Source organism: Fopius arisanus, unplaced genomic scaffold (genome assembly GCF_000806365.1).
Source record: "Fopius arisanus strain USDA-PBARC FA_bdor unplaced genomic scaffold, ASM80636v1 scaffold00024, whole genome shotgun sequence".
NCBI lineage: Eukaryota > Metazoa > Arthropoda > Insecta > Hymenoptera > Braconidae > Fopius > Fopius arisanus.
In genome coordinates, this window is record NW_011887763.1 from 335,007 (window position 1) to 349,488 (window position 14,482).

The 14,482-nt window shown below is 38.7% G+C and overlaps 1 protein-coding gene across 1 annotated transcript in view; it reads right to left on the reverse strand.

Annotated features, from left to right (window-relative positions):
• Positions 1 to 942: 942 nt before the first annotated feature.
• The window catches only part of LOC105264604 (uncharacterized), a 30,576-nt gene continuing 17,036 nt past the window's right edge, over positions 943 to 14,482 (reverse strand). Inside the window, exon 4 of the mRNA XM_011301592.1 lies at positions 943 to 4,337. Coding sequence (XP_011299894.1) covers positions 1,992 to 4,337 — 2,346 coding nt within the window. The 3' untranslated portion in view covers positions 943 to 1,991. The remainder of the gene's footprint in view (positions 4,338 to 14,482) is intronic.

The window sequence follows — 14,482 nt, forward strand, 5'->3', positions numbered from 1 at the left end:
AAACTTGAAGACAATTGAATAGTAACCCAACTGGGGTACCTTTACTATCCTCTTCGGGGGAATCTCCTTTTGTTAATGTCGACATTCTATTGTCAAAGTTTGGAGGACCAGGGGGTAGATATTCGGACGGCGAAATGACATTAGCTCCTGGGGATAAGTTACTTCGGCTGTGAGGACTGTTCAAAACTTTTCGATATATCATGAACTGAAACTTGGGAAATTCGAGGAGATAAGGGGGATATTAAAATATTTTTTTTTCCTGCTCCTGTGATATTACTGAGGATTTTTCATTTGCGGCTGTTGACAATTGCTTTCGAGATTTCAATTGACAGGGATGGATCTCCGGAGATAAATTCAACAGATATATTTATTTCCATCGTCTTTATTTGTAAAAAATATAATAATCATTGGTACAGTAGTAATTACAGTGGTAATTGCGTCGATATACGGCTGAAACCTAAACTAAGTCAAGGATTAATCGCAATATCTTCGGTCTCGAAAACTAATGGTAAATAATTTTGACAGTGAGAGATAAAACTTATCGGTGTTGAGAAGATCTGACTGACACTCTAATTAACATCACGATAAAAAAAAATCCAGTAATTGCACAATTTAAAATATCATGAGATAATGATAACACAAAATCAAAATATGTGATTCAGAGTAATCCAGAGTCATCCAGAGTCATCCAGAGTCATCCAGAATTCCACAGATTAAATCCGATACAAAAGATTATTATATTTTGACCATCAATATTAAAAACTGTGATATTGTGATATAATATTTTTACACTGTGTTCTTTAGAGCGACAACTCCTCGAGTTAATCTTCTTTATCGAAAGTAGTTTTATCTCTCCATGTACTTTAACGGGGGGGGATGAGGGGGGTGGGGGGGATGGGGAGGATGAGGGGTTCTGGAGGAGGTAGGGGAGGTAGAGGAGGTAGGGGAGGTAGAGGAGGTAGGGGTGGCAGGGGTGGCATGGGGAATTTATTTACAAAGAGTCATTCGTCCTCTTCTCCCATCAATTTCAATATTTTAATAGTCGTTCTATTAAATGACTTTTTAACTGGATTATGAAATTCGGCGGAAGAGTTATTGTCTCAGTCCGCCACGTTGAATGTGAAAATTGGGTCAACAATGTGCGCGGAATAACGCCCAAGCAAATGTCGGAAACTTCATCCTGTCTTATCGGATATTCCTTCATCAACTGTGGAATTTAATTATACCTGTTATAATGAATTTCTACGCGGGCATTTGTTACGGAATTCTCACCGATCTAGGTAATGGATTATTTGAATGGATTTTTGGGTATCGGGAATTTATCGCTGAATTATTTTCCCCATCAAATGCCCATTCAATTTATAATTCCAGATGTATTGGAAAATTTGACAAACATAACTGCACGATATGTACACCCGATAACGCTGAGAAAAAAAAATTTCTCTACCCGATTGATTATATTTACAAGTCAGTGAATAAATATGAGATTGAGATGGAATCCGTGGTTTAATGACACTCGTTAATATTCAAGAGTTGTCGCATTCCGTCTCATCTCTATGTATTTCTCGCACTTTCCGATGCATTTGAGAGGGACTTCTGATTTATTGATGTGCGTCAATCCGACCTAATGAATTCGATACTCAATCTGGATAACAATTCCGATCTATATTTATTTTTAATTCTTCCCTGAATCCAGACATAATCACGTATATCCAATCACTGACTCGCTAATATCATAAAAAATTATCGACAAATAAATTTGCCAACGAAAAAAATATGAGACACCAAAATAATAACGAATTGAACAATTTGTTAAATATTATCTCGTAAGAATAAAATTGATTGCATAACAATTGATTTGAGACAATTTCATGATTCGTCATTCACAACCATTTACGTCCGTAACAGTGGAAAATATAACAAATGAAATAATTAGAGTAATTTGGGTACATAAAATGGAGGACAGATAACAATTAAAGATTAATCTCGGACTAATAGGGTACATGAATGTCCCTTGATGTAGTTCTCCGCCTGCAGACCCGACAAACAGCAACAAGACAAGCAAGACCAAGCATAATAGCTAAACCAGCACCAAGACCAGCACCCGCCCATCCAGCAGGACCCCCCATAGCACCACTTCCACCAGCTACAGGTCCACCGCATGTCTCAATGGACTCATCATCAGGCTCCACAAGACTGACATTGTAGCCACCCGTTGGTAAATTCACCGTTGGACAATTAACAACTCCATTGCACACAAGATACAATGGTATACATCCAGTATTGCCAGGACACTGGTAACCACATCCTTCGAGTTTCTGTGTTTTTAATTGTCCAGTAGCATCCCGAGGTAATCTAAATAATTCAGTCCATGCAATCTTAAAGGCAACACGGGCAGGTGCCATTGAACCGGTGAATAATATAACAACTGGTGGTGGTTCGCCATCGGCAATTTTTGGCTGGCCCAACTGAATAGCCGAAAATATGGGCATCTCCCTGACATAGCTGACATTCTCACCGCATATTGCCAGATATGGCTCAACAATACCACCAAGAAATATCTCAAGCTTGCCATCCTCGCACGATCTCGACGCAAACTTAATCTTATCAAAGTGCAACCACAAATCCTTATCTGGATTAACCCGCAGCTCCCATATACACTTTATGGAGCGCGGTGGTGTTACATAACCGAGTGCTTCATAATTGGGAAATTCAATTTCACCATCGGTTGATGGTGGTAGCAAGGCTGGACCACACAGTGGACTATGTACAAACTCATAGGTTGCTTTGAAGAGCGATGACGACTGCTTGAAGTAACTGCTTGTAGCATGACCACCATCAATCATCAATTTCAATTCGAGTCTATCACTCCGCGATACGATCTTGAGGGGTGCCTTCGGTGGTGTTAATCGGCAGAGACAGTGACCCTTGGTGGACTCGGGTGATGGTTCACGGACAATAATACGATCGGCACGACTGTCCCAACAGTGGCCGCACTGGCTGTACGGATTGTCTTTGAAGGTAACTGACTCAATAGTCACAATTATACGGGCAAACAATCGCTTGTCCGTGATGAATGTGTATGTGCATATGAGATCATTGGGTGGATCACCTGGACGTTTGTACAATAGTGTATTCAAAGGTGATCGCATTTTACCGGACTGTACCTTCCAAGATGCAAATGTCTCGTCGCACTCGGTATTTGGCACTGGCTCACCAAATCTTGTTGCATTGAAGAAATCGTAATGAGCCCAATAATAAAGCGAACTACCCGAGTAACTACCCGTCTTACTCTCAAATCTAACGAACATTGAGTTGGATGTCGAGACAAAATCATGTTTCTCCATTGGTTTGCTGAATGTATCGCAGAATGTCTTTATTATTCTGGCATCATCCGGCCAATTGGCGTCGTAAAGGGTGAGACTCTCACCGCAATCGCCATCATAAGGCAAAATAGGTGATTCAATTCGATTGACCCGAAAGCTTGGAAAATACAATCGTGCTATTTCACCGGGTCTACCCTTGAGCAGATAGGTGCAGCTTGTGTGGGGTGGATACCAATGGGCAACCGATAGAAATATACCCTCGTCATTAGCAACGAGGGATTCACTGTTGAGCAGCCAATCGCACGAGCCATTTTTAACACCAGCTGTTTCAACGTGAGCTGGCCAATTGCCAACGTTGAAGTGAAAGCCAGTGTTTAGAAGTGGTCCCGCTGGTGATGATACAAATTCAACGTACAGATCGGCACTCGTACCGATTATGCTGTATGGAAATTTTCCCATACCGCAGAATGTACCGATAACTGGTGAGCCTTCGTCTTTGCCATCGTAAACTCGTATGTAATCGTAGGGACAGTGTTGAGAGCCCGAGCTTATTGGTCTCATTGGGCATGTCATTATATTCTCACAGCGTTGTCCATCGATGTTGAACTCCTCGTTCTCTATGTAGAGTTTTATGAATGGCTGGCGTGTGTTTAAACGATATTTGCAGTGCAGGGCTCGTGGATATATACCAGGATAGGCTGGACTCTGTACGTAACATGTCTGGAGACGACAGTCCTTGAAATCACGCTCGCAGTAACTACCTGGCACAACTTCACCACGACGATTTGGGTAGAGCTCCGGGTGCTGGCCGTAACGCAGGTAAACTTCGAATGGCTGTTCTGCTCGCGAGTCAAAGCTGAAGTACGTTTGATCGGTGAAATTGTCGGCGTGGAATAATACACGGACAAAACTTGTCTCTGATATGAATGTCTGGGGCTGCTCGGATTCACCGCAGAATGTTCCTGGCTCTTTACGATTGCTCACTGCACTTTTTGTGTTGCCATCGATTATCTGCAATGTTAATATTAACAAGCACTTGGAAATATTTTCATTTAAGCTGAAGTCTCAAAACAGGATTTTAGATTTTATCAGGCAGGGGAAAGAGGACTCGTGATAAATTCTATTGAGGGTACCAGGGTAAAAATTCTAGGGGAAAATGGTGGAAGGGGAGATTAGCGGAGGAGAAAATAGCGTGAGTATTTCATCTCTCTCTGTTACTCATTTAATTCCCAACATGCGTTGCCAGAGGAGCTTCGTTAACTCAACTTTAGGGGGTAAAATTATCATATCACCGTCGAGAGTGCTCTCTCTCTCTCTCCCTCTCTCTCTCTCTCCATTTTTCTCTCTCCATCTACCGTTGCGAGACAATTTGATAGTCGTGCACGGGTTAAATCGAGTTTTATACGTCGAACAATCTGGTAATTCCTTGAATATATAGCGCCAAGGATTCTCAACCGAAATTGAAGTTGAAAATGCACAGCTCTACTTGTGCTACCATAGTTAATAGATTCAGGCATTTTTTTTTTCATTTACTTTGGTCGGTGGAATTAGAGTTGAGTATGGCGAACGTTTTATTAAATTCAATGGTACCGGAGATTTTCATAGAATCGGTATTTTCACTGGAAATGCTCTCCAACTGGTGGTAGGCGCATGGAAATTGATGGAATTGAGCAAATACCGTTTGAATCTACATTGCTTCACCATTTTTGTCATTGATTTTTTTTTCCTAAAGCAATTCATTCACTTTTACGCATACAATGATATTTTATTTAACGATGGGAGACGTTTTTCAGATTTTGTATCACCGCAGCTCTTTAGGACGCGAACGCTGACAAAGTGGGGATTTAATTGTTGAGTCTTTTGTTAGTTAAGCGTCCATGGTAAACACAATTATTGGATATTTGTCGGTGAATTGAGGGAAATCCATTTTCCACTACAAATATCGGATTTGCGAAATTAAAAAAAAAATCTTGGATCAGAGAATTTAATTCATCTGTTAATTAATGAAATTTATGGAAAATAAAGTGAAAATTGTTATTAATAATTAATTATTTATATTATTATTTATATTATTATTTTTATTATTCATAAGTATGAGATTGATTTTTCGGTTGATGATTGAAGTACAATTAAATGGAAGAATTTTTGAGGGAAAATTATGAGAAAAAAAGGATTTTTAGGGGATAGCTCAATTTCTAGTGTAATAACATTTCTCTGTACGTTAACATCAATTAACGCTTAGGAAGTCTGTGGAGCATGGATTTTGGGTAGTGCCTACGAGGCTATTTCATAGAGTTTACAATGGACTCGGTTGGTGGTGTACAGTTGATTTGGCCACGTGAACACAATTCTACTGGACCCTCGTTGTTTCGTGTTAATTAGGCGTTGCAGGGGTCACTGGGTGCACCCACAAATTCAATACTCGCTTAACCCTGTCTACTCGACCCCTTTACTCAACCATTAAAACGAGAGAACGGGAGTACACGGAATATATTTTTTTTTATGCAACGAGGGGCCGGGAGGGGATATTTATATCACAATTACACGAGGAATCCAGTAGTGAAATCCGGGAGTAGTCAGACGGGAGAATTTGAATAAATCTACAGTGGCGTTAGCCTCTGTGGAAATTCCACGTGTTATTCTCTTCTCTGTAGTTGAGGAGTTTGTTAGAAATATTTATGATCCTCTCGGTTAATTAATTAGGGGAATCACAGTCGAATCACGCGATTTTTCCGCGTGATTACCGCAGGTGTGACATTTCATTTTCAGCGAATTCCTTCAATTTTTTTTGATAATTATGGAAAATCATCGGTTTTTGCTACTGATTTTAACAAATAAACAATTATTGTAATTAATAAGATTATTATTAAATTATGTTCGTGAATTTAGATTTTATTTCACGAGAGATTTATTCTGGTGCGTAAATATTCTGAAGTCATGTGGATTATTACAAGTTATCATGATTATCATTATTATTATTTTATTGGAGAATATTTTTTTATTTAAATATCAATTTCTGTGGTTATTTTCATTTCGTTATGAGCATGGATACTATTTTTCCGGATTTCAAGACAAATATTCATCAATGACCAATTGCAAACACGGAGCGATCGATTATCTCTCGTTATCGAATTTGTTTTGGATTCTCGGGTTTTCCCGAATGAAAGTTAAATATTTTCATAGAGCTGGTTTCAGGGAGAACTGCCACCGGGTGTCGAACTGAATCGGGGGAATCAAATAAATGCCGTTGAATATTCATTCAATTATTTACACATTCAGCATTGGTATTAATTACATCGTCGTTAATAATCCATATATTACGATTGTTTAATCCCGAAAATAAAATTTTCATAGTTTGTTAATGAATTTTGATTAACATTGATAATTAATTGTTTTAGTTAAGAGAAAAAATTGAGATTTTCATGGTGAGATTTCCTTTTTTCAATATTAATTAACAATAAATCATGATTCTTTAATAAAAATCCATGAAAATTGAACGAATATAAAATATTCTCGCCGTCAAGGGTAATGTCGATGTCGGAAGAAGGAGAAGTTGACAGTTTTTCCTATTTTCCGAGTGAAGTGTCACATCGAGCTCTGAAGTATTCACCAGCCGGAAATTAGTAACGAGTTTTCTTTCGATCGGAGTAAATCCTGGAATATCAAATGATACCTCCATGATAAAATCTCGCTGGAAAATCAATCAAACGGATAAAATGCCCGTCCAACTGCATGACAGTATTTCATCAATTTTCATTACAAAAAATCACGGGATTTTCCCATTGAAATAAAATCCGAATAAACCCGACAGTAGGTGAATTGGTGCCAATTATTTCCGTACTTTTGTCCGGAATTTTCACCGTTTGTTTCTTCATTGATTCTCGCAATTCGTCCTGTGTTTTTTTTTTTTTATATTCATTTTCCTTTTTCATTTCCCCTGAAGCTCTCGTTCTGGGGTCATTGTGCAATGGCTTACGTGCCACAAGACTCTGACCGTTAACTCCTCGACACTGGCAAACTGCGTGAGGAGAATATTTAATTGGAAATCCCTGCACTTCGGGTTAGAGTGTTTCCTCAACCTGTGGACGTGGTTGGAAAGAAGTACTTTGTTTCGAAGAGGGCTCACGTGAAGACAGGGGTAGAGACAGGGGTAGAGACAGGGGTTGGGGTATTAAAACTAGATAGTACCTGAGAAAAGAAATGAGGTTTCCCCCCTCCAAAAAAAAAAAAATTTGTCTTTGAAATTGTCATTGGCAATCTCAATCCCGAAATTTTCCTTTCGAAATTAATTTATCATTTCAATATCCACATTTTAATGAAAATCTAAAGTAAAAAGCCGAAATAACCCCAGAGCTCTCATTCACAATTAAAAATACGGTAAATATATAATTTTCTCGATCATTGAAATTTAATGTCGCCTACCCAGAAATAATAGTACACCCATCACTAAATTTCAATTCTTCTCAAAGTTTCATAAAACGTTGACCTGAAAATGACAAAGACCGACAAGACAGACGAGGAAAAAAACGTGAGGACCACTCAACTATATCAAGTCCCTCATGTCTTGAATTTTTCCCGGCGTCTTTCATTTTTCAATATTTTTTCTCATCCGGGCCATCACCAAAGTACAGAAAATTCCATTACAATTATTCTCCCCACGTCTGCACGCGTCATGTCTTTTTATTTCCCCATGTTTCCAGCGATTGTACTTTTTTTCATTTGCCCTCTCCCCTCTTCCCCCGCCCCACCCGCGGGTATCACGCAGTGGGAAATTCGAGTAGACTATCATTTTTTTTTTCTAAACTCAGTTTCATACTAATGCACAACCACACTTCTTTCCTTTCCTTCAATTCACTGCGTCGTTGCATCCAGCAGGCGCTCACTCGGTGCATAATGCAATCTCAACTTCTCTCGCACTCCTGGGAACGTCGATTACCTCTGGAAAGCGTCAACGACAGAAATTCTGGAGGGAATATTTTCATCTTTATGGTCGACCTAACTCGGGAAAATGTCTTCCATTGACATTTAATGTCAGATTGATTGACGTCGGGCTGTGCCGATTTATTCGGTAAGGATTTGTCTCAGCGATGGGCGAGAAATTTTCATGGAGAACGTGACACTTTTTACCGATAAATATTCCCTCAGTTAACAAACTATTTTTTTTTTCACCTCCTCCATTTTATTCATTCATTCAACTCGACGTAACTCACGAATTATATATTTTGAGGTTACCAGTAGAATTTTCCCCAAAAAGTTTCTGATGTAAGCCATCATTTGGCAAGTGATTGAAAATTTTATGATTTCTCTTAAAGAAATTTTCAATTTCTTCCTAAAAATGCAGTCTGAATTCGTAATCAAAACTTTGAGAATCAGAGCTCCGTGGAGAATAGAGATGTACTCTCCAGTCTTTTCGTAGCGATAGTGGAGGTACAATAAATATGTAAACAGGATTATCCATCCAGTTCCCGTGGTATCTACCTGTACATACGTATGTAAATGAAGCGGCCGAATAGGTGTATGTATTCCGATAAAGGTAGTGCCCGCCCGTAGACTTGGTGGTATTATAAATAGATCATTCTCGCGGGGAGGAATAACGTGAAATATTAGTGTGACATAAAAGGTTAATTCCTTTATTATCAGTGATACAATGCGTCTTCTGGCATGGCTTTTGTGGCATTCTGAGGTGAACACTAAAGGAGTAAACAATGAAATGATGAAAAATATCAAATAACCCATTTTTATATCCAGAGATGAACTAGACCGACAATTATTGCATCAACGTTGCCACAACATTGCCACAATATTGTCCGAACATTGCCACCGGGTTACCACAAGGTTGCGTAATGAATACGTGTCAGATTTCTCGATTTGGATTCTTAGATAAAATTTCAGAATGTTTTGAGAATTATTTTTGACTGAATATTTTTCTTCGTATAAGTAATCAAGATAAATCAAGATAAAATGTCGATTTTTTACGAATTATTGAAATCTGTTTCTGAAAAGGGAATGGAGATGTGGAATAGTTTGACGAGTTATTGAAGCGGATGAAAAAAATTGATGTAAAGTTTCCAACGAACGTCGAATATCTCTGGTTAACCGCACTCAACTTTTGCCCCTGTCACATGTCAAATTTTCCGTTCGCATTTCGCCCAGCAAATGATGACTCCACGAGGTTTCCCTTCGGAGGTCGCCATTTTTTCATGTTCGATTTACTACGACTGTTTTTCATCTGAATGCGAATAATAATTCTTCGTCTTGTCGACGACGGAAGTCGATTAGAGCTCTCCCCAGACGTTCCATATTCCTATATAATCCTTTCCTGAGAAAAATAAATGGTATTTGATTGGTTGCCTCAGAGGAATTTCACGCGGTTAGAACTCGCGGGAATTATTTTTATCAAAATCAATCGTTATTTCAAACGGCAATAATTTTTTTCAACACACTTGTACGCAAAGTTTGAACACATATATACGCAAAATACTGACTTTCCGCCCTTGATGCACAATATGCTATTTTTCTCAGTATGGAAGAGCTTCTGCTCTCGCCTCATCATCTCCGAAACATTTTTATTCCCCTCCCTGGTGAATCCAATCTTCACAAGTCTGGTTAAAAATAAAAGAATTTATGAAAGATACTAATGTCCATTATGACGCGTTCACGGTTCATACTTATTCATTCGCAAAAAAAAAAGGAAAAGAGTTGAGTTGGAGTAGATGATGAGGAAACTTAAGATATAGGTTAGGTGCTACACCGTGGGGTACAACAACTACTCGCTGCCATGTCCAGAAGTCCCATTAATCTTCTCCAGGTATCTCTCTCTCTCTCTCTTCTCCACAAATAGTGCACTATGTACACGTATACATATTTATACATAGTTATCTATAAATCGCACTTGCAAGCGCAAACACGTACAGCGGGTGAAGTTTTAAGGTATAGGAGATTGAGGAGAAATGGTGGCGGCTTTTCATCCGTTACTTTGTTTTTCCCCATGCTAGGGGGTGGAAATTATTTCCTCCAGCTGGAGGTTACACCTGAAACATACCCCTTGGATTAGGATAAAAGGGAATAACGGGCTTCATTTCTCTAACGAGATTAATTGTTATTCTTGTGCAGCTGCGTGAATTTTTTTTTTTTCCTTTTACTCTGTAACCCAGGAAGAAACACGTCATATTGTTCTGCTGAATTTTCCGGGAGGTCGTTTTCCACGGTTTTTACGGGACATTCTCTTTTGACGGTCTAAGTTTGTTTGAGGTTGATCGTGCTCGGGGTCATTACTTAGGGGTGATTATCTCGGGTTAATTGCACCAGTAGATGGAGAAATGGTGATGTTTGTGGTTGTCGGAACGAGAATGAGAGTTTTACGATGTACCGACGTTCGGCCGACATTTCCCCGATGTTCGATCGAATGTCGGCGGATCGTTGGGTGAACATCGGCGAGAGGGATACGGAGATACAAGCCGTCCCACAGGGCGAATTCATTGATTTCAATTTAATTAGTGCCTGAAAAATGGAAATTTTGCGATTTGACTAAAATATTAATGGGAATTAAGTCGAAAACGGGTGAGAATTAATATTCCTGGGAAAAATTAATATTCCTCCGACTTTTCACGAGATTTTGAATTTAATGTTCTTGAAAAACCGATATTTCACTGAATTGAGTGTAGAAAATAAAAAGAGTCACGAGTCACCTGAACTAAAAGTGAATCAAATATTTTTCCCGCAGCGATTTCTCTTTTCACGGAATAGACCGAAGAATATGATGATCATAAAGAAGCCGTTACGTTGGATATATCCACAGCTTACTTTTACATGTATTTTCCCGCGCCCATCGCGCCATTCATGGGCTTCCGTGCCGAATTCTTTTTTTTTCCTTCTTCCGCTGTGTATAAATATAAGAGCTTCGGCTGTAAAACGGTTGAGAGAATAAGGTGGGTTGAGGTATTACGAAGGACCTCGTAAAATAGTTTTTTTTTCTCTCCGCATTCTCTTTTTACTCTACTTTCATGGCGACAAATCCACTGTTTTTTTCATGGCCTAGGTGGCTCAGCCATAAAGGGCATTACTGAGTAATACACGTGGGAAGCGCTCATCAAATTATTTCATATATTTTTTTTAACTTGAAAAATAAACGAAAGAGTCTCGACAGCAGTTTATCAGGTTTTTCCGCTGAAATTCCCCTGAACTTTCAGCTGGTGCTTTGTAAATATGAAAATACCGTTGCCCATAGTTTTCAATCGTCCAACAACAATCGGATGAAATCGATTACCAAAGCTATTATTATTTTATAATTAATTATATCATTGAACATTTTCCTGCTGTATAACTGTCGTTGGGGGTTTATTCGGAGCAAATGTACCAAGGATTATCCCCAGGAGTTGGTACGTTTACTTCTCATGTTTTTCGCGGTTAAGTTCGTTTTAACACTTCTCGTGCTTGGATCTCACGCGATTGGAAAAGTTTGCGTTATCAAACGCTCTCACGTGTCGTAAATATTGTTGACACTTCAATGGGTTGTACGCGACTTGGGTCACGTCCCAGATGATCTAACGTTATGCCTGTCATAACACCAGTTATTTTATCGTGACGTACGTAGCAATTGACGTACGTGACACAAAAATTGGCATTCGGTTTATCTAAAAAATTGGTAAAAATCGTTTTTTTTTTGGGCAGTTGACAATTATTTCCTCAAAAATTCGGAACTCTAATCCCTTCACTCTTGGCATAACTCTCCCCCCTCCCCCCTCCCCCTTCCCCACTTGTTCCATGAAGTCTTTGTAACCATCGATTTTACCATAAATTCCCTCATCATTGCCAGTAACTATATGGTCAAATTGCATGTTAACCGGGATTACCTTATACGTCTGGGCATAAAGTAAATGACATGCCACGAAATTCTCGAAAAATTGTCCCTCTATTCCGAGAATATACGTGACCGCTTCACGAAAGTTGAGTTTGACTTGAGAGTTGAATTATTATTCCAGTGCAGTGACAGCTAAAACTTTGCTAATATCATCAGTACACTAATTATTGTCGACAGCCAACTCGACAAACCGTGGAAAATATCAGTGAATTTTCCACGAGCCATCAAAGGGCACACACGATAACCGTTCATTATTCCAAGTTATCGCATAATTAAGAACTGCAAATACCGCGTTGGATAAAGTATGGAAAATTGAATTGTTTAAATCGAGGGATACAATTTTCCTAATCGAGTATAAATGAAAAAAAAATTTGATTGGCTCAAATTTATCAGCATAACTCAGCTCGATATTTTTCGATTGTAACCGATCGTTTCGATGGCTCGATCTGAAATATTTCCAGAATCGATTTGTTATGACTCTCTACTTCAACTTTTCAATAATGACTCATTGTATCGACCTAGAAGAAGGAGGAAATGTAGCGAATCCCGTTGAAAAGACAACAGGATCGAATTGAAAGGGTACTTCATTCCTTTGTTCCCATGGACAACCTCTCAAATCGCCTGAAAACGACCGCTCGGCCGCTCTAACGAATGAATTCACTGAATTACTATGTTTCGGTTATTCCAGAGTATATTCGTATGAAAGGATTGAAACTTTCATTTAAAATGGAGTCGTTCCGACAAGTTCGTCGCTTTTCTGGTACAATCTCGGGGTTTAGAGAGTTGAGCGGACGATGTTGGAAAAATGGAAGGAAATCTCAAGCAAAAGAGAGTTCAATTAAATTAAAAATTTTGTAATAATTCCACGATGGAATATTCATTACCCCGAATTACCACATTACACTGAATTTTCGTTTAATTGAAAATTCAAGATTTATTCATCGGCATTACTGTAACTAATTGATTAATTAGTCTACTATCTGATGGGATGATTAGTCTTTGAATTAGTTCTTCAGATTGAAAATTTCAGGTAGCAGGCAGTGAAAATTATAAATTCATCCGCATTATGCCATGGAAATTCATGGAAAATCGGATGGGGGTATCCTTGAATTTTTCATTAAATATGGCTCTGGAATATTCATGTTTTCAATGATAATAATGTATAATATTCAATTTTCAAGCTATTTACACATTATAATTTATGCAATAGCGATGCGGCAAAAAAAACCCGTTTCATTACACTTGGATTTTTAGAAAAGGACTTTTCCGAATTTTCCTTGGGAAATCCGTGAGTATAATGCCTCCTTTAATCCAACCCCTGAAATGCTATCTAATTGGCAATTCCGATGGCTGTAGAAGGGCCCAAGGAGACCCTAAAGCAATAGTACAAGTCCCTCTGTTTGTTAGGGATCCTTTTTTTTCCATGGGTATAAGAATGCAGCCCCGGGATTTCTCTAATCAAGAGCTGAAGAGAATCTAGAAAAGCGAGTGGATATTCCCGGAGGGGTATGAATAGCAAGAGAATTGAGAGAGAGAAAGGCAATCGAAATGGGTGAGAAACGATGAGTCTTTGGGTTTAGCTTTTTTTTTTTCATTAGATTTTCGTGGTTGTTGTGAAAATGCGCCACAAGTTGATTCTTTGCCGGAAGATCTGGCACAAACAGGGACACCCAGTCCCACAGGTATTGACGAAAGATCAATACACGATAGATGAGATTGGTTGGGAGCCGTTTACAGCTAGATGTCTGGAGATTTTTCCCTCTTATTTCCTGAATGGAGAGCGTTCGAGCAGATTTACCTCTGAGTTGCTCGAATATTGCGGTTTCAGGGGGGGATATATCGTATTGGAGATGCTCAAGTTCAGGGGAATATGAAATTATCGGATATAAATTCGATTACTGAGGAATCCTTGTTGTCGGGGATGGGGTCGTAATCCAGGACGTGTTTTCAATTGTTCGCTATTTTTCCTTTCAATTTCTGCACAAAAGGAGAAAAATTCTTCAAGCAAAAAAATCCCGGAAATTACAAACTATCTCTCGAAAAAAATCCCAACCCTCATCGCGATAATCTCCAATTTTCCAATAAAAATGGCGGTGCAATTCAGCGAATTACTGGAATTACGATAAGAATTACTCACGATTTCTAAAAATTCATTAATTAATCCTCTCTTGGGGAATTTTAATTCCAAATTTCCATGAGGATTAATTCAAAAATGAATTGTCCATTGAGACTCGAATAGAAAAATGACAATAATAAATATTTAATTCAAAAATGAATTGTCCATTGAGACTCGAAT